The 26203-nt window shown below is 45.9% G+C and overlaps 1 protein-coding gene across 1 annotated transcript; it reads right to left on the reverse strand.

The window, feature by feature from the left end:
• HRG (histidine rich glycoprotein) lies at positions 1–25685 on the reverse strand. Its single transcript, XM_033957788.1, has 6 exons — positions 25441–25685; positions 23769–23943; positions 13271–13443; positions 9700–9813; positions 5749–5817; positions 1–561 (listed from the first exon to the last, which is right to left on the reverse strand). Exons 1-6 carry the CDS (start codon positions 25636–25638, stop codon positions 1–3), a joined length of 1290 nt encoding a protein of 429 aa, XP_033813679.1. The 5' UTR covers positions 25639–25685.
• Positions 25686–26203: the final 518 nt, after the last annotated feature.

Genomic DNA, 26203 nt, shown 5'->3' on the forward strand with positions numbered 1-26203 from the left:
TCATTTTGGAAACAGGTGCAGAATTTCTGGCAGAAATTCTCTGGGCTGTTCTGGGCAGGACTCTGACTCTGAACGTTTCCGCGGGAAAGGTTGAATTGCTGGCACCTTACATGGAGGAAGCTCTTCTCCAGGTTTGCCCGGAACATCTGATGGACCCAACAGCTCAGGTTGGTCAGGAATGGTCGGAAGAGGAAGAATAAAATCATCTTCCAAAGAAACATACACCACCGCTCCAGTCAAACATGAGGCTTTACTCAGGTCATGTCCTTCACAGGATACTGGTCTTTGATGCCTAGAACTGTTGTACCCATGACCTGAAGGTCTAAATTCATGCTGGTGCTCATTTTCTTCAGATAAATTGTGGTTGCACCTTTTGCAAGGAGGGCGGTGATGGTGATGGTGATGGCGATGGCGATGGTGTTGGCGATGGTGTTGGCGATGGCGATGGTGATGGTGATGATGATGTCTGTGACATTTCCTGTGCCAGTGACTGTGTCTACACCTATCTCCACCTCTGGAACAATCTCTCAGATCTACATCTGGATTTTCAGGATGCTCCTTCTACACAAAAAGGAAAAGATATTTATGAGTACATAATTCCTTTTTTTTCAATTATTCCACTTTTTTTTTCAATTATTCCTCATTAGACTCTGATGCCCATCCCCTCTTTACTTCACTACAGACAGCATGCCCAGCTTGCTCAAGGCACCCTTGGAGTGGAGGCGTGGCCTAGTGGTTGGTGCAGTGGCCTGAGAACCTGCCTTGCAACCCCGGGCAAATCACTTAACCCTCCATTGCCTCAGGTACAAAATAAGGATCTGCATGTAATATGTAAACCACTTTGATTGTAGCCATAGAAAGGTTTGGATAAATTCCTGGAGGAAACGTCCATAGTCTGTTATTAAGACACGGGGGAAGCCTCCGCTTGCCCTGGATCGGTAGCAAGGAATGTTGCTACTCTTTGGGGTTCCGGAATCGTGCTTACTCTTGAGATAATGGAATGTTGCTACTCTCTGGGGATTCTGCATGGAATGTTGCTACTCTTTGGGGTTCCGGGATCTTGCTTACTCTGAGATAATGTAATGTTGCTACTCCTTGGTTTTTGGCCTGGATTGGCCACCATGAGAACGGGCTACTGGGCTTGATGGACCATTGGTTTGACCCAGTAAAGCTGTTCTTATGTAGTTCCATTCTCTTCCCTTGGTAGCTCCAGAACTAGAGGGCTACAGCATGGCAAGTTGGTCCGTAGGGGCTATCACAGTAGCAGCAGCTATCTTCCCTCTCTCCAGGGCCTAGCATTATGCCCTGTATTTTGGGGTTCTTCCTTGCTTGACCTGAAAGAGGTCTGCATACATTCTATGCTTCACAGCTAATATCCTTGCTGGTTGCTCTATTCCGATTTTGCTGATATTCATGCAGTTGTTGGGTGAGGATTATAGTAATTGGTGAAAGACTGAAAGTAGATTATGTATAAATGATTCTCTAAGAATGCTCAGGCTTGTAAAGGTCAACACTAATTCACCTCAATCGTGATGGCACCCATTGGCTTAGTAAGGGGGGAGTGAGGGGGCAATCTGCCCCAGGCGCCATCTTGCTCAGGATGCAAACACCCCTCCTCCTCTACACCACCCCTTTCCTTCCCCTGTACTTTTTCAAATTGGGTGCCAGCAGCCACCACTTTGCTGCCCGCTTTGGCTTCGGGGCTCTCTCTGACCCGTGCTCAGGTAATGACGTCAGAGAGAGCACCGAAGCCTATGCGGGCAGTAAGCTGGTGGCTGCTTGCTCTGAAGTTAAAAAGGTATGGGGACGATGGTGGGGAAGGGGCGCCCCCACCCTCTGATGGCACTCATGCCTTCTTTTCTCGAGATCCTTCTGAAAGGAGAATAGCCATTTGCTTGGACTATAGAAACAGAGAAGTCACCTGGGGCAAGATGTTGCAATGTCATCAGTGACATCAGGGCAGGTCCTGCTAAGTGGAGAAACCCTTTGTAGGACTGGCCCCTTGAATTCTAATCATTATATGGACCAATGATTATAATATAGGGCTGACCCAATAAGACAGAAGTAGACCTTTATAGAAAACCAGCAGTCTTTATTAATGATCTAACCCTCCCAGGGATTACACGCTGATGCCCGACACGGCCATGTTTCATCGAATCTGGCTGCATCCGGGGTGACAAAACCAACCGGTGTAAAATCTTCTCTTGGGTCCGTTTCTGGTTTTACACCAGCTGGTTTTGTTGCCCCTGATGCAGTCAGATTTGGCGAAACATGCTGTTTTTCCTATAAAGGTCTACTTCGGTCTTATTTTCCACGTTGGATCCAGTGCCATGCTGTTTTCTCACCCAACCACTAGGTAAACAGTGTCTGCCTAGAGTGGCAGGCTTGAGGGGCAGCAACGCAGCACCTGCACAGCAGATAATGACATCCTTCTATAGCAGGGGTGTCAAAGTCCCTCCTCGAGGGCCGCAATCCAGTCGGGTGTTCAGGATTTCCCCAATGAATATGCATGAGACCTATTAGCATACAATGAAAGCAGTGCATGCAAATAGATCTCATGCATATTCATTGCGGAAATCCTGAAAACCCGACTGGATTGCGGCCCTCGAGGAGGGACTATGGTACCCCTGTTCTATAGCATTTGTCCTTGCCCTTCCTCACCCCACCCATAATCCAGCATCTCCTCTATCTCTTCTTTGGTGTCCAGCATCTCTCTCCTTTCTCCCCAACTCACGTATCCAGCTTCTCTCCCCTTCCCCTCATTCCGCCCCAAAGTGCCCAGTATTTCTCTCTATCCTTCCTCCCAGCTGTCCAGCATCTCTCTCCTTTCTTTCTCCTCCCCAAGCATCCATCACCTCCCGTATCTTCTCTCCTCTCCTCCCCACCAATCCTGCTGCTGGCCCTGTTGCCAGAGCCAAAGAAGGGCTTACAGCATCAGACCTTTCAGCATTGTGTACATGAGTACGCATTTAAAGTCAGCCACATCCTGCCTTCTTTGATAGACATTTCAGGGAGCAGGATGTTCTTATGTTTTCCTTTGGTGGCACATATCCTTGGTTCAGCTCTTCTATAATATATTAAGTTCTGAATGCAGGGAGATATTGCTTATGGTTCATGGCAGCACTTCCAAGAAATAAATACAATCAAAGAAAAAACAGTATATTTTTTTTGCAATAATATTACTGGGGAAGGTTTTCATTGCTCTTTGAGATGGACCTTAAATAGTCAGTGTCCTTAAATAGAGGAAGGGTAGATTTGAATAGCTATCATTGGATTTGACATTTTGATTCTGGAAATGTTTCAAAAAGCAATCTGGTTCAGGAGGTTGCTGTTAATCAGAGAGTGTGACGTGAAGTCCAGGCACAGAGCTTTGTTACATGAGAAAGGTTAGCTGCCCTGCACTAAAGTGCAAAAGTGAATCTCAGCTGTTTGATACCAAAGTGAGATATAATAGCTATCGAGAAAGAATGAGAGACAGTGGTGCAGTGGTTAGGACTACACTTCCCCCTCCCCATTTGCGGTTTCCACACTCGCAGTTTTACAAATTCGCAATTTCTGGGGGGGTGGGGGGGGGGGGAACCCATATTTTATCACGTTCCCGCCTCTCTCCCGCCTTCCCCCCGGCATCCCGGCCTTACCTGGTGGTCTAGCGGGCTTTCGGGGCAGGAGTGATCTTCCTACGCTCCTGCCACGTGTAGATCGCCAATAGAAAATGGCTGCCTTGAGCTCCCGCTCCCGCTTGAGAGACTACGGGAACTCACCAGATTCTGTACTGAAACTCAGCATCCCCCCCCCCCCCATCCAACTATTCTCCACCATTTGGTCGACATCAAGAATAATCCTTAACAGAATTCAACTAAACCTGCCATTCACAAAATACCTCCACTACAAGCAAATTTTCCACTCTATGCTAATTTATCTGGGGGTAAAAACCTAGAATAATCTACCAGAAGCAATCAGGAAGGAGACAAACTATACCGCATTCGGGAAAAACCTGAAGAGCCACCTCTTTGACAATGAATTGTTTCAGCTTCTGTATAGCACCCTCACTTCTAGGCCCCTCTCCCGCTTCTCCATGTCCCCCTCCCCCTTCTACTTTCCCACTTCCTCTTTGATCTGTCGTCTTGAGCTTGTATAGGTTTGTGCAACTCACAAATGTTATGCGTGTAGTCAAGTGGCTATGCTGGTATTCTGTAAAGAAAAGTCGCCGCTTATGTTACTTTATGAAATAGGATCCTGCTAAGTGACCTGTTGCTCTCTTACAGTTGAATTCGGTGAGGTTTTTCCCCTCTTCTATGCCTAAGGGAGAAAAGCTGAGTGACCTATGACCCCCTCCAACTCAGTTCCCAAATGTGGCTCTATGCAAAGACGACAGAGCGGGATGGGTACAGGGGCCATGACCCTACTAACCTTTTGACCCTCGGTCAGCATCAGCAAACAGAGAGATGGAGGGGCAGAGCTTGATTTGTGTTCCCCCCCCCAAAAAAAGAAAAAAAGATATTCTGCTGTCCCCAGGGTTATGCAGAACTGTACCGAAATATAGTTGCATCCTTAGAGCTTGCTTACTGGTGCCCCCTTCACCCTGCCAATGAGAGCAGATGGGGGCCTGGAAGCCATTTTTGCACCCCTCCATGTCTCCGTATAGTGCTGGTCTGAAGCATATCTTTCAAGCTTAAGCTCCTCCCCGGATTTTCCTATAGGCTAACTAGGCTTCAGCCTAGGGCCTCAAGATCAAGAGGGGCCTACATTCAAATTGTTAGCAAAATAAAAATTACATTATTCTAAAAACAGTGAACACTAAAACACTGAACCGAAAATAAGGAGAAATTCTACGCTTCGGGATCGGAACCAGCTCCGGCCGCAACGGGGCGCCGACTCGGCTTCTCCCTTTCTTTTTCTCGCCCTGGGAGGAGGATCAGGGAGGAAAAGACATCAGTCCAGAAACAGCTGGGCAAAGCCCAGCTCCGCGTGAAGAGAGGCAAAACGTGGATCTGTCAGGACAGGGCGGCCCAGATTGGCATCAGAGGGGGGTGGGGGGGGTTTAATGGAAGGCAGGCAGGCAGGATGGCATGGGGGGTGTTCAATGGAAGGGGGATGGGAGGCAGGCGGGTGGGCATCGGAGGAGGGGTGAGGTGAGGAAGGACGCACTGGGGGCACTATGGACATAGGAAGGGGCAATGTTGTGTGTTATGTTTGATTAGTTATTCTTACAAGTACTATATACGGTGCTGAGAATAAATGTCCAAATAAGTGTTCTCGACGTTTTTTTATTTATTATCCGTGTCACATTTTTTATAAAGGTTAGTACCAATAACAACATGTTTCATTTAACATATTGATATATATCACAGTAATGATGTATTTTATTATCTCTCATGTAATTTACAAACTTAAAAATGGGAGGTGAAAGGGCCTCATAAGTGGAATAACCTAGGGCCTCTTTTCATCTAAATCCGGCCCTGCTCCTCCCCCTTTTTACAACACAGTAGCGCTGTTCTTAGCACCGGCCGCGGAGGTACCAGCTCCGATGCTCATAGTACTAAAAACCATGCTACGTTTTTGTACAAGGGGGTGGGCGTTATTGTATAGGGCGATATATAAAGTACTGGACGAGAGCGGTAAAACACTAGATCCGCTTCTTTTGTTAGCAGGTATTTTTCTTTGCTGTTTTCTTTAATTATATTATTTTTTGCAGCTGTTTATATGAAGCATAAAACTACAGTGTTGTAATAAGTGTCAGTTACATACCTTAGGGTCATAAATTTCACAGGACATTTCAATGCCAGATGTCAACAAATCAGCGATACAAAGTCCAATCTGGCAAAGAGGAAAGAAAACCAGTTATTTTTATTCTGTTACTGATTTTAGTTCTTTTTTTGCCTTATGTTGACAGGTCAGAGGTATGTAACTCACCGTTGTTCCTATCAGTTAGATTTGATTTTTGGTGTCTTTTGTCTTGAGGGCAATATACTAACTTACAGGATTTCCCTGAAGCCTCCATCACATGCACCAAGGCCAGATTCAGCCAGTGGCTTAGTAATGGGGGAAGTACGGAGGGGGGGGACTGCCCTGTGTGCCATCTTGGTGGGGCGCTGATACCTCGCCGCCTCCCCCCCAAGCCCTCCACTATACCTCTTTAAAATCTTTGTCAGTGCGAGCAACTACTAAGGCTGCTGGTCGAATCGGCCTGGCTCCCTTTGAAATCACTTCCAGGTTGCGGGGCCAGGAAGTGACATCAGAGGGAAAGCCAATGCCAGCATGAGCAGCAGGCCAGAGAAGCTGCATACGCTGGCAAAAATATAAAATGCGGAGGTGGAGCAGGGGGGTTGGCGTGGAAGGGGGGGGCACCACCGCCCTGGGCACCTCCTACTCTCGCTACGCCAACGGATTCAGTGTGGCATAATTGCAGGCTTGTGTGGTGCAGGTAAAAAGTTTTAACATACACATCCTGGGGGTTGGGGGGTGGTGGAATGGGAATGGAAATGGTATTGATATAGGAATTTATGAATAATTTCATGAAGATTTTAATATATTTGTATTGGGTGGGAGGGAGGGGATAAAAATAATAGAGCATTAATGTTATACATTTGTTGTTCTTGGTTTGTAATACCCATATTTGTGATTCATTTGTTGCACAATTGTAGCTTGAAAAATCAATAAAGATTTATATATATAAAAAAAGAAATAACTTACAATTAGCGTACAAAGGCGCAAATTACTACAAAACATTTTAATGTGTTTTGTGATAAGCTTTTCTTCCCGCATTCCACGTGTTAACAAGGTTTGGTAAAAGGACCCCTAAGTGATTCTGCTCCTAGAATGACCCAAATCCCACCTTCTTTTCGTATGATTTATATGTCCCACATTATCTGTTCAGAAGGCCCAGATTTTATATAGGAAGTACTTACCAGGTCAGCCCCACCACAGACCTCATAAATGCTTTTAAATATTGACCCAATTGTACTTATCATACGGAGGCCCTTTTGCTATAGCCACGGACTTGCTCCAAAGCTTTGCAAAAGGACCCTTATTGAGGCTGCGTTTGATATACCACCTTAATTCTGGCAAAACAATGGAGGAAAATAAATCCAGTTAACTTAGAGAATAAACACAAACAGCCTTTACAGTCATCCTATTAAACTGTGAAATGAATTAAAAAAAAAAATAATTAAATAATACAATTTAAAAATGAATTAAAAACAAGCCAAATAATGTAGGCTCTCTTTTACTAAGCCGCGGTAGAGGTTTCTACCATGACCCAGGGCACTAAATGGTCTGACGCTCGTAAGAATTCTACGAGCATCAGAGCAGCATTGGCGCATTTTGCGTTCTGTGCCGTGGCTTAGTAAAAGTGGGTGGGGTTAGACAGGCTGACTCTATTTTTACTTGGGTAACAGGTGTATAAGTCTTTGACAAATTTCCGTATAGGTGTAGGAGCGAAATTTTTATTTGTACTGAACTAAAAAATTTATACTAGTCAGTGTGAAATGCAAGGAGGCTGCAAATAATACAAAACACCACAATAAAAATCATGACCAAAGCCAAAAAGTACAACCACGTTACTCCACTACTAAAAACAGCTCCTTGGCTTCCAATCCAACCCAGAATTTCTTATAAATTAGCTCTTTTAACGTTCAAAATTAGACAGTCAAAATGACCAGCTTTCCTGGATAGACTCCTTATTCCATATTCTGCACCTAGAACTCTAAGATCAACAAATCAACATCTTCTTACAATCCCTTCTTTAAAGGTAATTAGCACAAGGCAAAATGAAATATTTTCGGTTACAGCACCCCAGCAATGGAATCATTTACCTTTTTACGTTCAAGAAGAATCAGTGTTAGAACGATTTAAAAGTTCACTAAATGTAATGTAATGTAATTTATTTCTTATATACCGCTACATCCGTTAGGTTCTAAGCGGTTTGAAGAAAATATACATTAAGATTATAAATGAGAAGTAAGAAGGTACTTAAAAAAAATTCCCTTACTGTCCCGAAGGCTCACAATCTAACTAAAGTACCTGGAAATTAATAAAGAAGAGAAAATAAAGATGGTTGAAAAAAGAAAAATTCTATGTGAATTTATAGGATGGAAATTAAACTGACAGTGAAGAACTGTATGAAAAATACATATGGAATGCAGTTAGAGAGGGTAGGTTACAATCTATTTATGGTATTTGTTTAATTGGAAGGTGTTAAGGTGGGTAATTTGGGGGAAGGTTATCTGAAGGTAGGTGAATCTTCTGGAGGTAAAAGAGGAGGGGTTAAGATATTTGGATTAATTTTTTGAAAAGCAGGGTTTTGATTTCTTTTCTGAATGTTTTGAGGTTGTCTGATATTGTCATAAGATTGGAGATGGAATGGTTGATTTTTGCTGCTTGTGTTGCCAGAAGGTTGTCAAACATTTTCTTGCGTTGTGTGCCTTTGAGTGGGGGGAAGGCGAAAGGGTTCGAGGTTCTTCTGTGTCTTGAGGTGGAGATTTGGTTTAAGCGGTTGTTCGTTGATGCTTTCAGGAATTAGCGTTGCATAAAACCGGGAAGGGGTAAAACGCGGACCTCACGGACCTGACGGACCTCGCGGATCTAAACCCGCACGTCCTTAAAAATCTGAGGTCCGTGCCGCTTGTAGTTAAGTTTCTGGCTCTGACAGACCTCGGTGACAATTTAGCGCTGACGGATCCGTCTCAGCGTAGAGAGGGAAAAGTATTAGGATCCGTCAGCGCTACAATGCCACCGAGGTCTGTCGGAGCCAGAGCCTAGTGCTGGAGCGGCTCTAAAACGAATCCTTTAAACTGGTTTCCTGCAGCCCCAGTAAATCGGCTCTGACAGACCTCGGTGACATTTTAGCGCCGACGGATCCTAATACTTTTCCCTCCCTATGCTGAGACGGATCCGTCAGCGCTAAATTGTCACCGAGGTCTGTCAGAGCCAGAAACTTAACTACAAGCGGCACGGACCTCAGATTTTTAAGGACGTGCGGGTTTAGATCCGCGAGGTCCGTTAGGTCCGCGTTTTACCCCTTCCCCATAAAACCACTGATTTCTTTTGCTCCGCCACTAATGCTGTGATCTTGAAGAATAAGCATGTCTAGCTTAACGTGGTTCCCCTCCCCCAATGTTTTTCCTCTTAATTGTTCTTTTCTTTTGAAATTGTAGTTCCACCCTCTTCCCCACCTTTTCAAGTATGACGTCTATAATTAGTCCATTGTATGTAGCTATGTGATTCAATTTTAATGCGCATCGCTTTGAATTTACTACAAAAGCGTTGTTATCAAACTTTAATAAAACTTGAAACTTGAGCTTGTTAAACACCCCCCACCCACCCCCGTTACTAAGCCGTGCTAGAGGTTTCTACCGTGGCCCAGGGCGCTAAATGCTCTGACATTGCTCCGACGTACGCAGGTGAGGCTGGGCTCATTTAGAGCACCGGTCTTTGACCTGAGGGCCGCCGCGTGAGCGGACTGCTGGGCAGGATGGACCACCGGTCTGACCCAGCAGCGTCAATTCTTATGTCCTTATGACACTCACAGAATTCCTGTGGGCGTTGGAGCAGTGTCATAGCATTTACTGTGGCTGCTTTGTGAGGGTAAAATCTTTATTCATCTCATCTGAAAATTCTAAGCACATCATCTATTTGAATAATAAATAAGGAAAAAATATTCTTAATTGTGGCTGAATGATGACTTAAAATTAAACTTACTGCTGGCTTATTTTCCAGGAAATGGCATTCGGACACTTTTGCATTTGGTAATGTCTTAGCGCAGCTGGTCTCTCGGACGATGAATTCTACTATGTATGTCTGATTGCCTACTGCCTAAAAGAAAGTTAGCAGATTGTCAACGATTTTCCAAAAATGCAGCCTGATTTATTAAAATATCAACACATCCAACCCATTCCACGGAATCTGCTATCGGCTGGAGTAGGGTTACCTGGACACATGGTCCCGCCCTGTTCTGCCCCTCAGCCCCGCCCCCCAAACCTCCTCTCTTCTTCCTGATACACTCCGGCCACGTTTTGGAGGGCCTGGGGCATGCACAGGCGTGTGTGACGCCGTCCACACATGCTCAAGTTCTGGCCTCCAGGCGACGTAAAATCTGGTAACCCTACCCCATCGTTTCCTCCAAATTTCATTTTGGTAGGACAACACACTGATAAGCTATTGGCTGCTACACGCACACGCATAGCTGCTTTCCTTCGCTTCAGAAAGCAGGTGAATAAACAGATCTGTTTAAGGGAGAAATCTGGATACCTGACTAGATGCCAGAAGCACAGGTACTTTTGCACCATGAGGAGGGCAATTTTAGAACAAAACACCTAAAAAGACTTATAAAATAGTGCTTATTTTTAAAGGCAACATATGTGTATGTGTGCCTTCATAAATATAGGGACTCTGTTACTAGAGGAAGATAAGTCCTTAATGCGCACAAACAAGCTACCGCAGAAACACGTTATAGCGTGTTGTGGCGTTTTGCTTGTTTGTGTGCGGTAACCCATGCATTACCGGTCTTTTGGAAATATTCCTTGGAGGGGCTGGTCATGGACAGTGAGCGAGCGAAGAAGCATTATCCAGCCAGCGTGTTATAATTAGGGCACGCTAACTGGACAACGCAGGGTTAACATTGAAGCACTTAGTTCCTCCTATGTAGGAGGCAGCAATTGCTCCCAATTAACTCTAGACAATATAGAATATATTTTAAAAATTCCCCCAAAGTGCCACATTAACACGTGCTAAGCCCAGGTTTCACCACCCGTTAGTAAAAAGGGCATCCACGGTAACTCACAAATGCTCTTGCACAAAGTTACACCTCCTCCGAGGCATGTATGGGGGTATGTGTACATTTTATGAACATGAGAACATAACGGTTGCCATACTGGAACATACTGAAGGTCCATCAAGCCCGGGATCCTGTTTCCAGCAGTGGCCAACCCAGGTCCCAAACACCTACCTAGATCCCAAGTAGCGAAGCAGATTCTCTGCTGCTTATCCTAGGAATAAGCAGCGGATTTCCCAAAGCCATGTCAATAGCGGCCTATGGACTTCTCTTTTAGGAAATTATCCAAACCTTTTTTTAAACCCCGCTAAGCTAACTGATTTCACCACATTCCTTGCAACTCTGCCTCATTGCCACCCGTATGCTACCCCAGCTCTTTTTATTATTTATTTATTGATTTAATTTTTTAAAAAAAGGCATATAACCTGCCTAACAGCTCACAATAAAACCACATAAAATGAGAGAAAACAACTAGCAGAAAAATCTAAACTAAAAAAAATGTGCATCTACTGTCTACCCATGGAACTTTTGAATAGCCACACCCTTCACGTACAAAGGGCTAGATTCACTAAGCAAACCAATCGTGTACCAATCAGTTTGCGAACTGATTTCCCTCCGACCTGATTCACTAACTTGTGTACCGATCCGATCCCGATCCGTGCATGCAAAGCAGGAAGGATGCGATTCACTAAACTTTCTTCTGGCACATCGACTGGCTGGCCAATCAGAAACTAGCGACTGGTGAGGACCAGTCGCTTGTGCTAAAACCCTGCTCTCTGCCCTGATTCTCCTGCTCTGGCCGCCCTGCTCTCTTCTCTGCCTCGCTTCTCCTGCTCTGGCCGCCCTGCTCGCTGCTCTCTGCCCTGATTCTCCTGCTCTGGCCGCCCTGCTCTCTTCTCTGCCCCGATTCTCCTGCTCTGGCCGCCCTGCTCTCTTCTCTGCCCCGATTCTCCTGCTCTGGCCGCCCTGCTCTCTTCTCTGCCTCGCTTCTCCTGCTCTGGCCGCCCTGCTCTCTTCTCTGCCTCGCTTCTCCTGCTCTGGCCGCCCTGCTCTCTTCTCTGCCTCGCTTCTCCTGCTCTGGCCGCCCTGCTCGCTGCTCTCTGCCCCGATTCTCCTGCTCTGGCCGCCCTGCTCTCTTCTCTGCCTCGCTTCTCCTGCTCTGGCCGCCCTGCTCTCTTCTCTGCCTCGCTTCTCCTGCTCTGGCCGCCCTGCTCGCTGCTCTCTGCCCCGATTCTCCTGCTCTGGCCACCCTGCTCTCTTCTCTGCCTCGCTTCTCCTGCTCTGGCCGCCCTGCTCTCTTCTCTGCCTCGCTTCTCCTGCTCTGGCCGCCCTGCTCTCTTCTCTGCCTCGCTTCTCCTGCTCTGGCCGCCCTGCTCTCTTCTCTGCCTCGCTTCTCCTGCTCTGGCCGCCCTGCTCGCTGCTCTCTGCCCCGATTCTCCTGCTCTGGCCGCCCTGCTCTCTTCTCTGCCTCGCTTCTCCTGCTCTGGCCGCCCTGCTCTCTTCTCTGCCTCGCTTCTCCTGCTCTGGCCGCCCTGCTCTCTTCTCTGCCTCGCTTCTCCTGCTCTGGCCGCCCTGCTCGCTGCTCTCTGCCCCGATTCTCCTGCTCTGGCCACCCTGCTCTCTTCTCTGCCTCGCTTCTCCTGCTCTGGCTGCCCTGCTCTCTTCTCTGCCTCGCTTCTCCTGCTCTGGCCGCCCTGCTCTCTTCTCTGCCTCGCTTCTCCTGCTCTGGCCGCCCTGCTCGCTGCTCTCTGCCCCGATTCTCCTGCTCTGGCCACCCTGCTCTCTTCTCTGCCTCGCTTCTCTTGCTCTGGCCGCCCTGCTCTCTTCTCTGCCTCGCTTCTCCTGCTCTGGCCGCCCTGCTCTCTTCTCTGCCTCGCTTCTCTTGCTCTGGCCGCCCTGCTCTCTTCTCTGCCTCGCTTCTTCTGCTCTGGCCGCCCTGCTCGCTGCTCTCTGCCCCGATTCTCCTGCTCTGGCCGCCCTGCTCTCTGCCCCAACTCTCCTGCCCTTCCCCGCAGTGCGAGCCTGTGGTTTTAACCCGTGGGTTAAAACCATGGGCTCGCGAAGTAAAAAAAAACAGTAAACAGTAAAGTAAGGAAAAAAAAGGGAAAAAACACGGGCACGAAGGACCAGCGCTTGCGCAGACCATCCACAGTCAAGGAAGGACTGCGCATGCTCAAGGATCGCTCTCCAGTGATCCGTGTTGTCGGTGGGGGGTATGCCAGTGATCGCCACCATTTCCATGCAGGCCTTTATTGAATTCGTCGGCCTGCCTGCAATCGGACACGGATTGGACACGGAACTCAGGTTAGTGAATCTAGTCCAAAGTGCCTTACACGTGAGAAATGTTTAGCAAATTGTGACCGGGAAAGTGCCCATATTATATTTACTAAAAGGGTGACCATGCCCAAGGCACATTTTCCTCACTTTCATGGTGGATACTTTAATCGAGGTGAATGAATGTCTTTAGAATTTAGAGCACTTTGGACATTTTGAACTTACCGACTTTGACACCTTTTCAATCGTATGAAATTTGAAATAGTTCGTAAAATGATTTTCTCTGTTGTACGTTTCAAGACCTTCTTCAGCTTTCTCTCTGAAGAAATTATCCAAATGATCGTCTTCTAATAAACGCGGGCAATCTGGACACGTGGAGGAGATGAGCTGAGCGGGAACTGTGAAACAAATAGTTTCTTCTTATTTGTTATGTATTTACCATAAAGGGTCTTCCTCTTCATTCGTCTCCATTATCCCCAACTTCTGGAGTACTACCCTCTCTGTGTAAAAGAATTTTCTAACATTACTCCTAAATCTTCCTCCCTACAACCTCAATTTTATGCCTCTAATTTTACCATTTTCCCTTCAATTTTCCCTATTTTGGCACAGGTCCCATTTTAAGCAGAGACCTAGGGCTCCTTTTATTAAGCCGCTCTAGCGGGGTTAATGCGTGTGACTTTTCATCACGCGCTGGCCTAAAAACTACCGCCTGCTCAAGAGGAGGCGGTAGTGGCTAGCGCAGCCAGCGGTTTAGCGTGCGGTATTACGTGCGTTAAACTGCTAGCACGCCTTTGTAAAAGGAGCCCCTAGTTACTAAAAAGTACCACTACTACCACTGTTAATTATTTCTATAGCGCTACCAGACGTATGCAGCGCTATACAGAGTCACAAAGAAGAAGAAAACAGTCCCTGCTCAAAAGAGTTTACAATCTAAACAGCCAAGACAGACAAACAGGATGTCTTGGATACAGTTAAGGGGAATGATTAATCTGCTGGCTGGGTTTGTGGGCAGTGGGGAGTAGGGTTATGGATTGAAGGCTATATTCTAGAGCTCAGATTGTGATGTCATAGTGCCTCATTCCACCAATGCCTAAGCTCCGTCCTCATCTGCACAAGTCTCAAACCGTTTAAAATCCTAAGTAGCAACATTCTAGAGCTCAGATTGTGATGTCATAATGCCTCATTCCACCAATGCCTAAGCTCCGTCCTCATCTGCACAAGCCTCAAACACTTGAAAATCCTAAGTAGCAACATTCTAGAGCTCAGATTGTGATGTCATAATGCCTCATTCCACCAATGCCTAAGCTCCATCCTCATCTGCCCAAGCCTCAAACACTTTAAAATCCTAAGTGGCAACATTCTAAAGCTCAGATTGTGATGTCATAATGCCTCATTCCACCAATGCCTAAGCTCCGCCCTCATCTGCCCAAGCCTCAAACACTTTGAAATCCTAAGTAGCAACATTCTAGAGCTCAGATTGTGATGTCATAATGCCTCATTCCACCAGTGCCTAAGCTCCGTCCTCATCTGTACAAGCCTCAAACACTTTAAAATCATACGTGTTCGAGGCTTGTGTGGTTAAGGCAGAGCTACAGGAATGGGACAGGTACAGTGGCAAAACTCGCGGGGGCGGGAAAATTGAATTCCTGCGGAGACAGGGAAAAAACTGTTTACTTTACCACTAACTGGAGCGATTAAAGCACAGGCCTTATTTTATTCAATGAGATCTAGTTATTAATAACTGGCATTATAGCATATCTTAACAGTATCCTACATTAGCAATTTCACCTCTTAGATGTGTATATTTCCACCATGCTGCTGCCTGGGTTATGCGTATTTACATTTATAAAATGTGACCATATCTGGGAAAAGGTGGTTAAAGTCTGTTTTAAAATGCTGAAAATAGCCAGTTTTTCATGTCTGAAGAAGTTGGGAGTGTTGGAGTGGCCTAGTAGTGAGTTCCATTCCCGCTGGGCAAGTCACTTAAGTTTCAACTTTTATTAAATTTTGTTATACCGCCTAATCAGAATTCTAGGCGGTTTACAAAGGTAAAAAAGTACATACAAAGGGGGTTCCGGGGCTTGGCCTTCCTTTTGCTTATTATCAACTCAGGCATCATGTGTAGTGTGACCGTATGGCTCCAGAAAAAAGGGGACGGATTGAGACATCCGGGTTTTACTTCCATTGAAAACAACCAAGATGTCTCAATCTGTTCTCCTTACTTCCATGGCTTTCAATGGAAGTAAAACCCGGATGTCTCAATCTGTCCCCTTTTTTCTGGAGCCATATGGTCACACTAATTATGTGGGCTCTCTCCCGGGGGGGCTTCCGGGGGGGGGGGGGGACTTTGGGACCCGTCTCTGTGCTTTTTTGACAGCTGATCAAGACACTAGGGTCTCGATTTCATACTTTCATAGCCAGATTATGGCCCTTCGCCCGCCTAGGGTTTTTCCCGGGGGTTTGGATGCTTGGCAGCGTGACTTGGGCAGGGACTTGGGGGGCATTTTTTTGTTAAAGGTGTTGAGGAGTACAGCTGGACTGGTCTATAGAGCTGAATTGCGAGAATGTTACTATCGCACAGTCCTGCGGGCCTATGTTTCCCAAAGTCAGGCTTACGATATGGGCTGTACTGACTCTCAACTCTGTGTCTGTTGTTCTGTGGAGGTTAACTCTTACTTTCATGGTATCTGGAGTTGTGAGGGGATTCAGGCCATTTCTCACTGTTATGTTCCTCTATAGTTAAATATAGATTCATATGCTCTTTATACAGAAAGCTTTATTTTGACTTCATGTATTTGAACTGCTTCCTGTATTTTCTAAAAATACTCAATAAAAAACTATTGAACTAAAAAAAAAAAAAAAAAAGGAAGGCATTGGCTTCCTTCTTACAGGACCTATTGCAGGTTCCCGTGCCTGTATTGGTATTTCCTATGTTATTTGCTCATTTTTCTATCTTTTCTGTGTGTACACTACTTCAGAAAAACTGTTTCTCAGTAAGTGTTTCATTTGGGGGAAGAAATGTATCTTATGTTGTTGGCTCTCTTCTGAGCCCCCTTCCTTTTGGCTTTGGAGGAATCGACTTCATGAATTTATGGGCTGGGAGGCCCGTTTGGCCTGTTCTTCTCGTCGCCAGAGCAGAGACTTTGTCAACACTTGGACTCCATACTTGAACATTCTGTCCCCTGCGAGTCGTAGCCATATCCTGAATAGACTCCAGATGTAATTGAGTATACACTTCTCCCTCGTTATTCGCGGGGGATAGGGGCAGAGCCGGACCGCGAATGGCGAAAAACCGCGAATATCCGGCTCTAACCCACCCCGCCTCCCTTCCGCCTTCCCCTGGCATCCTGGCCTTACCTGGTGGTCTAGCTAGTTTTTGGGACAGGAGCAATCTTCCTACGCTCCTGCCCCGTGCAGATAGCCATTAAGAAATGGCTGTGGAGAGTTCCCGTAGTCTCTCAGGAGACTACGGGAACTCCCCACAGCCATTTTCTAATGGCTATCTGTACGGGGTAGGAGCGTAGGAAGATCGCTCCTGCCCCAAAAACCAGCTAGACTACCAGGTAAGGCCGGGATACCTTGGGGAAGACAAAAATATGGGGGGGTGTTTCCCTCCTCCCCCCCCAAAAAAAATCGCGATTATGTGAAATCGCGAGTAGGGAAACCGCGAATGGGGAAGTGTATCTGTTTGACGTCTCTCCTCCCCCCGTTTTGGGTGTTGTAGAATATTTTTCTTGGAGGGGGTGGGGTTCTGTCTGGGGGGGTTGGGGGACTGATCTGGATCGTGGAGGACATCAGAGTCCAGTCCTCCGCGGTAGCTGGTTGTTATTGTAAACCTTGTTTTCTGCCGTTGTCACTGCTCAATAAAAAAGATTTAAATATAATAAACATAGGACTCCTTTTACAAAGGTGTGCTACGGCCTTAACGCGCGCAATAGCGCATGTTAAATTCCCGAGTGCGCTAGCCACTCCTGCCTCCTTTGTAGGAGGTGGTAGATTTTCGGCTACCGCACGGTAATTTCGTGCGTGCGCTAAAAACCCTAGCGCACCTTCGTAAAAGGAGCCCATAGTAAATTAAACATAGACAATGTAAAAAAACAAACAAACAAATTATACAAAATACAATGAGGCAAGGACACAACGGGCTAAGGGGAAGAACTACAATTTATATAGAAAAGAAGAAAAAAGGAAAGAAGCTAAGGGGGGAGGGAGACGGAGGGTTAACCAGATGTACAGGAATTAAGATGCACCAGGAAACATCTAAGACGTCCTTAAAAGGACGATAATAGACCAAAGGCATCTTTAAACAAGAAGGCTTTCAGACTGGTCTTAAAGGAGTTTAGACATGTCTGTTCTCTTCGATGAACAGGAGCTGAGTTCCAAAGCGTTGGGGCTGCTGCTGCCAAAAAGATATATTTTAGAGAGGGAATTGTTTACCATAACTCATCAAAACTTCCTTTTTTTTTGTTTCTGGAGATTTTGGTCACCTTTTCCCAGAGAGGGTCCCAAATAGTTTTCACTCTTTGTTTGTAGTGCCAAAGATCTTTGGCGCTGCTAAAGACTCAGGCCCAGATTCTAAAAGCAGTACCGGTAGACGCTCTACCGGCACCTAAGTTAATCATTTTAATTGGCTATTAATGGCATGGTAATTGACCATACGGTTAAAAAACCAATTAAAAGCAAATTAAGAGGAAAAAAAAGTAGGCGGCAAGGCGCCTACAAAACAACACCGGAATCACGTTTACAGAGATGCCAAGTGGCGCCAAACTTCAAAAGAGGCATGGTTATAGGCAAGGTTGATGTTCGGCACCATTAAGTGTGGTTCTACATTAGGATTACCAGATTGTACTTTAGTAAAATCCGGACCCTCTAGACCAGGGGTCTCAAAGTCCCTCCTTGAGGGCCGCAATCCAGTCGGGTTTTCAGGATTTCCCCAATGAATATGCATGAGATCTATGTGCATGCACTGCTTTCAATGCATATTCATTGGGGGAAAACCTGAAAACCCGACTGGATTGTGACCCTCAAGGAGGGGCTTTGAGATCCCTGCCCTAGACTCACCCAGGCCCACCCATCCCTACCCAGTTACTCCCCAGTTATACCCCCAATCCCATCCTAGCCCCTCCCCCCACTGCCTGCGCTCGACAGGCAGGAGGGCATCCGTGCATGCACGGACGCGATGCAATGACATCATGAGCGCACACACACGTGTGTGTGATGTCACCGCGTGGCCTCCAATCATGCGCGGATGCCCTCCTGCCCTACACGATATCGAGGAAGCTTTTCAAAACCTGGACAAAGTGGCAGGTTTTCAAAAGCCGTCCGGACCCCCGGACATCTAGTAACTCTACTTTAAAGGGAATGCAGGCCTGTAAATCCCTGGCCTACATTTCCAGACACAGGCCATGATTCTCAAAACGGTGCCGTAATCTAAGTGGCACGGGACTGGCGCTGTTTTTTCAAGTGCCTGCCGATTACGGCGCCGCGTTCAGAATCCGGGCCTCAATGCTCATTGAGCCTTTGTAAAATATTTGCATGGTTTGACTTTGCCATAATAGTCTAGTGTCGGGTTACCAAACGTCCGGATTTCATATGAACATAAGAACCTAAGAATAGCCTTCCTAGGTCAGACCAATGGTAGCCTGTTCTCACAGTGGCCAATCCAGGTCGCTAGTCCCTGGCTAAAAGCCAATACAGGGCAAGCAGTGGCTTCCCCCCATGTCTTTCTCAATAACAGACTATAGACTTTTCCTCCAGGAACTTGTCCAAACCTTTCTTAAAACCAGCTATGCTATCCGCTCTTACCACACCCTCTGGCAACGCGTTCCAGAGCTTAACTATTCTCTAAGTGGAAAAAAATTTCCTCTTATTAGTTTTGAAAGTATTTCCCTGTAACTTCATCGAGTGTCCCCTAGTCTTTGTAATCTTTGACGGAGCGAAAAATCGATCCACTTGTACCCGCTCTACTCCACTCAGGATTTCTGTATCTCCCCTCAGCCGTCTCTTTTCCAAGCTGATGAACCCTAACCGTTTTAGTCTTTCCTCATACGAGAGGAGTTCCATCCCCTTTACCATCTTGGTCGCTCTTCTTTAAACCTTTTCTAGTGCCGCTATATCTTTCTAGAGATACAAAGACCAGAATTGAACGCAATACTCCAGATGAGGTCGCACCATGGAGCGATACAGGGGCATTATGCCATTCTTAGTTTTGTTAAGCATCCCTTTTGTAATAATTCCCAGCATCCTGTTTGCTTTTTTTGGCCGCTGCCTCCTTTTGAGGACATGTCCGGGGGTCCAGACAGCTTTTCAAAACCCAGCACTTTGGCCGGGTTTTGAAAGGTTTCCTGACCAAATTGTGCCTGGAAGGGTCATGAACGGATGCAATGCCATCTGGTGGCGGGGCTGGAGTCACCACAGAGGCGGAACTGGTTAGTCCTGGGGGCGTGGCCAAGGGTCCGGGTTTTCCCAAAGGAAAATCTGGTAACCCTAGTCTAGTGTCCACTTTAAATGCAATTCTCAACATAAGAACATAAGAATTGCTGCTGCTGGGTCAGACCAGTGGTCCATTGTGCCCAGCAGTCGGCTCATCCGGCGGCCCCCGAGTCAAAGACCAGTGCTCTAAAATGAGTCCAGCCTCACCTGTGTACGTCCCAGTTTAGCAGGCACTTGTCCAGCTTAGCCTTGAAACTCTGAAGGGTATTTTCCCCTACAACAGACTCCGGAAGAGCGTTCCAGCTCTCCACCACTCTCTGGGTGAAGAAGAACTTCCTTACGTTCATACGGAATCTATCCCCTTTCAACTTTAGGAGTGCCCTCTCGTTCTCTCTACCTTGGAGAGGGTGAACAACCTGTCTTTATCTACTTTGTCTTGAGTCCCTGGAGGGTGTTTTCCCCTACAACAGACTCCGGAAGAGCGTTCCAGCTCTCCACCGCTCTCTGGGTGAAGAAGAACTTCCTTACGTTTGTACGTAGTCAGCTAAAAGTCTAAAATAGTGACGTGCTTCTCCGTTTGTAAGTTGAACACAACTATAATGTAAGATTAACTTCTAGGTACAGATGGTACAACAATTTAATGATCCAATATGTCAATTTTTGATCTGAGGAAATACTGATACTGTAACATATCTTACCTGGACTTATTGTGCAGTTATAGGTGACCGCAATGTTTAAAAGTAGATTAGAAGGTGTAGATATAATCATTATACATCGTCCAAATCTCTGTCAAAAAAAAATTCATATTTCACACATTTGAATATGGTTTATGGTTAATTTAGTTTTATCCCCCTTTCAACAAAGTGGGTTACCATACCCCATTCACAATAAGCATTACAAACAGCCATAAGACACGCATGTATAAATGTCATCAACATATCATAAAATTAACCCAATGAAAATGCTCAAGAACCATGCTTCATTACGCAAAAAAGATGTCTCTTCAAAAGCCTCTTAAAAACAGTCACATCTTTTTTGCTTTCTAATATACTCGTACAATAGAATACCATTCCACGCGTCTGGACCAGCCCAAGAAAAAGCTCCATTCCCCATCAAGAATGTTATTGGAAAACAGGGAAGGCTAGCCTACAGTTTCCAAGGCATGGCTGTGGGCAAGGTTATATCACATGAATCCAGGATGAGGACTTGAAATAACATCTATGTTATAAGAGGTCCTTTTACTGAGAATTTAATATCCATATGATGCTTCAACCCCCTAGTTTATTTCTCATGTGGATGAGTTTGTTATTGAATGGTTTATAAGTAAGTGGGCACTGAAATATCATATGAAATCTGAATAAAAATTTGACACTATTGTGTCAAGAAAGTTGCTCATATATATTGATAGATTATCCGAAATACCCCCCTCTTTCTCTTCAGATTGATACATATGTTTTAGGCACCATTTATAGAATCGGGGAGCCTGAATGTCCAGTTTTAGCCCCAGCGTTGGATAAAAAACACTGTCTGCCACTGTCTGCTTGCTGAGGAGTACAGATTAGGGACCTCAAAGTTAATTGAATGGGGGTAGAGTTACCAGAATTTCCTTCAGGAAAATCCAGACCCATGACCACACCCCCAGGACCGCCCAGTTCTGCTTCTGTCATGCCCTGTCCCGCCCCCCAGCCCTGCCCTTAAAATGTACTGAATAATTTAAAATTCCAGGATATTCCCCATTTAGAACATAAAAGGAAGTCATCACTTTATCATAGAAAAGACCTCTTAAATAGCTTACCCAAATAAATAACAACAGATTTACTTATGAATGATAGTGTCAAACATCAATCTGAACCAATATTTAACCTAATATAAACAGTTTTTAAAGTTGAAGCTTATCCCTAAATATATCACCCTAATAAAAAAACTTCTCAAATTTCTCCCTTTATAGTCAAATAACCTTGTACAGGGCCATGGTGAGGCCTCATCTGGAGCACTGTGTGCAATTCTGGAGGCCACATTACAGTAAAGATGTGCACAGAATTGAATCGGTTCAGCGGACGGCCACCAGGATGATCTCGGGGCTCAAGGGTCTCTCGTACGAAGAGAGACTGAACAAATTGCAGCTCTACACTCTCAAAGAACGTAGGGAGAGGGGAGACATGATCGAAACATTTAAGTACCTCACGGGACGTGTCGAAGTGGAAGATGATATTTTCTTTCTCAACGGACCCTCGGCCACAAGAGGGCACCCGCTCAAACTCAGGGGCGGAAAATTTCATGGCAACACCAGAAAGTATTTCTTCACAGAGAGAGTGGTTGATCATTGGAACAAGCTTCCAGTGCAGGTGATCGAGGCAGACAGCGTGCCAGACTTTAAGAATAAATGGGATACCCATGTGGGATCCCTACGAGGGTCAAGATAAGGAAATTGGATCATTAGGGCATAGACAGGGGGTGGGTAAGCAGAGTGGGCAGACTTGATGGGCAATGGCCCTTTTCTGCCGTCATCTTCTATGTTTCTATGATGGGTCATTTGGCCTTTATCCGCCATCATGTTACAATGTTTCTATAATCAGAAAGTTCTATGACATCACAATGCAGGTGTAAAGAGCCTTAGCCTATAGGAAGAGGAGATGCAAATGTTAAGAGCCTTAGCCAATAGGGAGAGGAGGAGGGAGTGGCTGCTGCAGACACCAGAAAGTATTTCTTCACAGAGAGAGTGGTTGATCATTGGAACAAGCTTCCAGTGCAGGTGATCGAGGCAGACAGCGTGCCAGACTTTAAGAATAAATGGGATACCCATGTGGGATCCCTACGAGGGTCAAGATAAGGAAATTGGGTCATTAGGGCATAGACAGGGGGTGGGTAAGCAGAGTGGGCAGACTTGATGGGCTGTAGCCCTTTTCTGCCATCATCTTCTATGTTTCTATGTTACCAAAATGGAAAGACCAACATTAATTTCCATATTGTAATTAATTAAATCAATTAAGATATAAACGTTTATGCTCATATACTATATTCCCAAAATTCAATTTAATTCATTTAATATTTCCCCCCAAAGCCTCACAAAACATCCTATTATGAGTTTAATAATAAATAATTCCCGTAACAATTTCCACGCATGTGCGGATGTGACACAATGATGTCACATGTGCGTGACATCACCGTGTTGAGCCCGCGCATGTGTGGATGCCCCTTCCTGATGCGATTTTGTCAGGAAGCTTTTCAAAACTCGGACAAAGTGCCAGGTTTTGAAAAGCTGTCCAGACCCCCCGGACTAGGGTTACTCGACTTTCGCTTTTCCCTGGACATGTGCTCCTTTTGAGGCATTTTGTCTGGGTTTTGAAAAGCCTCCCTCGAAATCACCGTCAGGCAGGATGGCAACGCAATGGGTGACAGGTCAAAAGTGCGTGATGACAAAGGCGCGCCGACAACCCAGCGCAGACAACTGAGCGCAAGGCGGAAGCACACCGAAGAAAAACAGTATTTTAAGGGGCTGCGACGGGGAGTGTTGGTGGGGAACTCCCCCCACTTTACTTAATAGAGATCGCGCCGGCGTTGATGGGGGGTTTGGGGGGTTGTAACCCCGCCACATTATACTGAAAACTTCACTTTTTCCCTAAAAAAGAGGGAAAAAGTTAAGTTTCCAGTAAATGAAGGGGGTTACAACCCCCCAAACCCCCTCCACAACGCCAGCGCGATCTCTGTTAAGTAAAGTGGGGGGTTCCCCACCAACACCCCCTGTCGCAGCCCCTTAAAATACTGTTTTTCTTTGGCATGCTTCCGCCTTGCGCTCAGTTGTCTGTGCTGGGTTGTCGGCGCGCCTTTGTCGTCACGTGCTTTTGTCTATGAACCCAACGCAATGACATCACATGCACATGTGTTCGCGTGATGTCATCACATCGCATGCACGCATGCAAGCATGCCCTCCTGCCTGACCAGAGCAGGCATCAGGGGGCAGGGCTGGGGCGGGAATGGATAGACCTAGGCGAGCCTGGGGGCGGGCCTAAGGGGTCTGAATTTTCCAAACGGAAAATCTGGTAACCCTTCCCCGGACATATCTTCAAAATGAGAACATGTCCAGGGAAATCCGGACCTCTGGTAACCCTAAATGGGGGGGGGGAGGGGAGGTAAAGGTTACAGTTTTGTCTACTGCGTCCAAAACCCTTGCACCAGCCCTGTCTCCTGGACCATCATTCTCTCCCCACCACTGTCACACATTGCCGCTATTCCTCCTGTGAACCTCATGGCCGTGCCACTGAAGAATGGCCTCTATTTTTTGCTCTCTGACCACTGTCAGTAGTGCCAAGATCTGATGACTCAGCCCTAACACCTCGGTTAACTAATCCTGGACTTGCAGTTGAATAGTAGGGTGTGATCTGACATTCCAGCCAGTGTTTGTTGATCGCCACTGGGCATTTGTTCTCCACGACATCCATTATCAGGTAATTGACAGTCCAATTGGTCTGAAAAAGAATGAAAAACATAGAAGGTACAATTAGAGCAGGGCTGCCCAAGCCCAGTCCTCGAGATCTACTTGCTGGCTAGGTTTTCAGGATAACCACAATGAATATGCATGAGAAAGATTTGCCTGCACTGCTTTCTTGGTATGCAAATCTCTTACATGCATATTCATTGTGGTTATCCTGAAAACCTGGCCTGCCAGTAGATCTTGAGGACCGGACTTGGGCAGCCCTGAATTAGAGCAACAGGCATCAAGCGTCAAAGCAAGAGATCTCAAACAAAATATTACCCACAATGGCTTAATAAATCAGCATTATATGAGGAAAGACTAAAAAGGTTAGGGCTCTTCAGCTTGGAAAAGAGACAGCTGAGGGGAGATATGATTGAAATCTGCAAAATCCTGAGTGGAGTAGAACATGTACAAGTGGATCGATTTTTCACTCCATTGAAAATGACAAAGACTAGGGGGACACTCGATGAAATTGCAGGGAAATGCTTTTAAAACCAATAGGAGGAAATATTTTTCACTCAGAGAAGAGTTAAGTTCTGGAAGGGAATGCCAGAGGTTGTGGTAAAAGCGGATAGCGTAGCTGGTTTTAAGAAAGGTTTGGACAAGTTTCTGGAGGAAAAGTCCATAGTCTATTATTGAGAAGACATGGGGGAAGCCACTGCTTGCCCTGGATCGGTAGCAAGGAATGTTGCTACTCTTTGGGATTCTAGAATCTTGCTATCCTTTGAGATTCTATATGGAACGTTGCTACTAGTTGGGGTTCCGGAATCTTACTTACTCTGAAATAATGTAATGGGGCTACTCTTTGGGTTTTGGCCAGGTACTAGTGACCTGGATTGGCCACCGTGAGAACGGGCTACTGTGCTTGATGGACGTTTGGTCTGACCCAGTAAGGCTATTCTTATGTTTTTATAATAAATAAAGTATAATAATACTAATGAAGGAGGAGAAGGACATCATAATAACACAAGGATCAGATCATAGAATCTCTTACGACTCAAACCATTCCAGATCCCTATCCGGGAAAACAGGTTCTAAGCATCTGTTCAAAGATAGGGGTCTGGAATGCCTTGAGTCATAAGAGATTCTATGATCTGATCCTTGTGTTATTATGATGTCCTTCTCCTCCTTCATTAGTTCCTATGAGCGTCGGGAGCAGCGCGGGCCATTCAGCGTGGCTCTCTGCGCTAAAAACTGCTAGCGCGGTTTAATAGAAGAGGCCCACGGTTTATGTAGGATGCAGGCAGAGTTGCGAAGCACTGCTTCTGATCAGGAGGAAATGTACAATTCTGGCAGCTTTTGCCAGGCTATTTTAGCACCGTTATAAAATCACCCATCCTGCCAATGGTTAACTGAAGCATGAAAACTCCAGTCTTGCAACCTTCTGCTCAAGGTTGTCATGGGGGTGGGGGGTGGGGGTGGGGGGGGAGAGGTTCCATGTGAAAGTAATACCGCTAATGTAGACCAATCAAAAACCACGTTTACTTACCGCCTTTTGCTCATGTGCATCAACAACACGGAAGAGACTCAAACTGAAGCCTTGTTCTCGATCTTTATTGAGCAAATCCAGAGCTTTCTCTGCTACGGGATACACAGCACTGCAGTTTGCAGACACTATGGATTCTGGGGTCAGGGCACCGGACAAGGAGAAGAGCGTGAAAGACAACAGCGCTGTGTAGAGCTTCATTTTTGAGGATTATTTTGTCAGCTGAACCTGTGCGGCTTAAGAACGAGCGCTCGGGTTCAGGTATTCACCAAACGTCCCATGGTAGTTTATACTGTCCTCCTATCACTTGGCAGTCATCTTGCACTGATCAAACAAAAAGGCAAATAATTAGACATGGAAGAGGTCATGGACTGCCCTGTCAGTTTGTTTAAAAATGTTCACCTCAGAAATCCTACTTTAATGAAATGGATCGATTGATAGCTGCAGAGGCCAAGGCTGCAGAGGCCATGATGGTTCATGGAGGTTTTTAAAATAAGAACATACGAATAGCCTTACTGGGTCAGACCAATGGTCCATCTAGTCCAGTATCCTGTCTTCACGGAGGCCAGTCCATGTCACAAGTACTTGGCCAAAACCCAAAGAGTAGCAACAATCCAGCATCTCAAAGAATAGCAAGATTCCGGAACCCCAAAGAATAGCAACATTCCATGGTGCCGATTCATGGTAAGCAGTGGCTTCCCCTATGTCTATCTCAATAACAGACTATGGACTTTCCCTCTAGGAAATTGTCCAAACCTTTCTTAAA

The sequence above is a fragment of the Geotrypetes seraphini genome, chromosome 9 (genome assembly GCF_902459505.1).
Source record: "Geotrypetes seraphini chromosome 9, aGeoSer1.1, whole genome shotgun sequence".
Taxonomy (NCBI): Eukaryota; Metazoa; Chordata; class Amphibia; order Gymnophiona; family Dermophiidae; genus Geotrypetes; species Geotrypetes seraphini.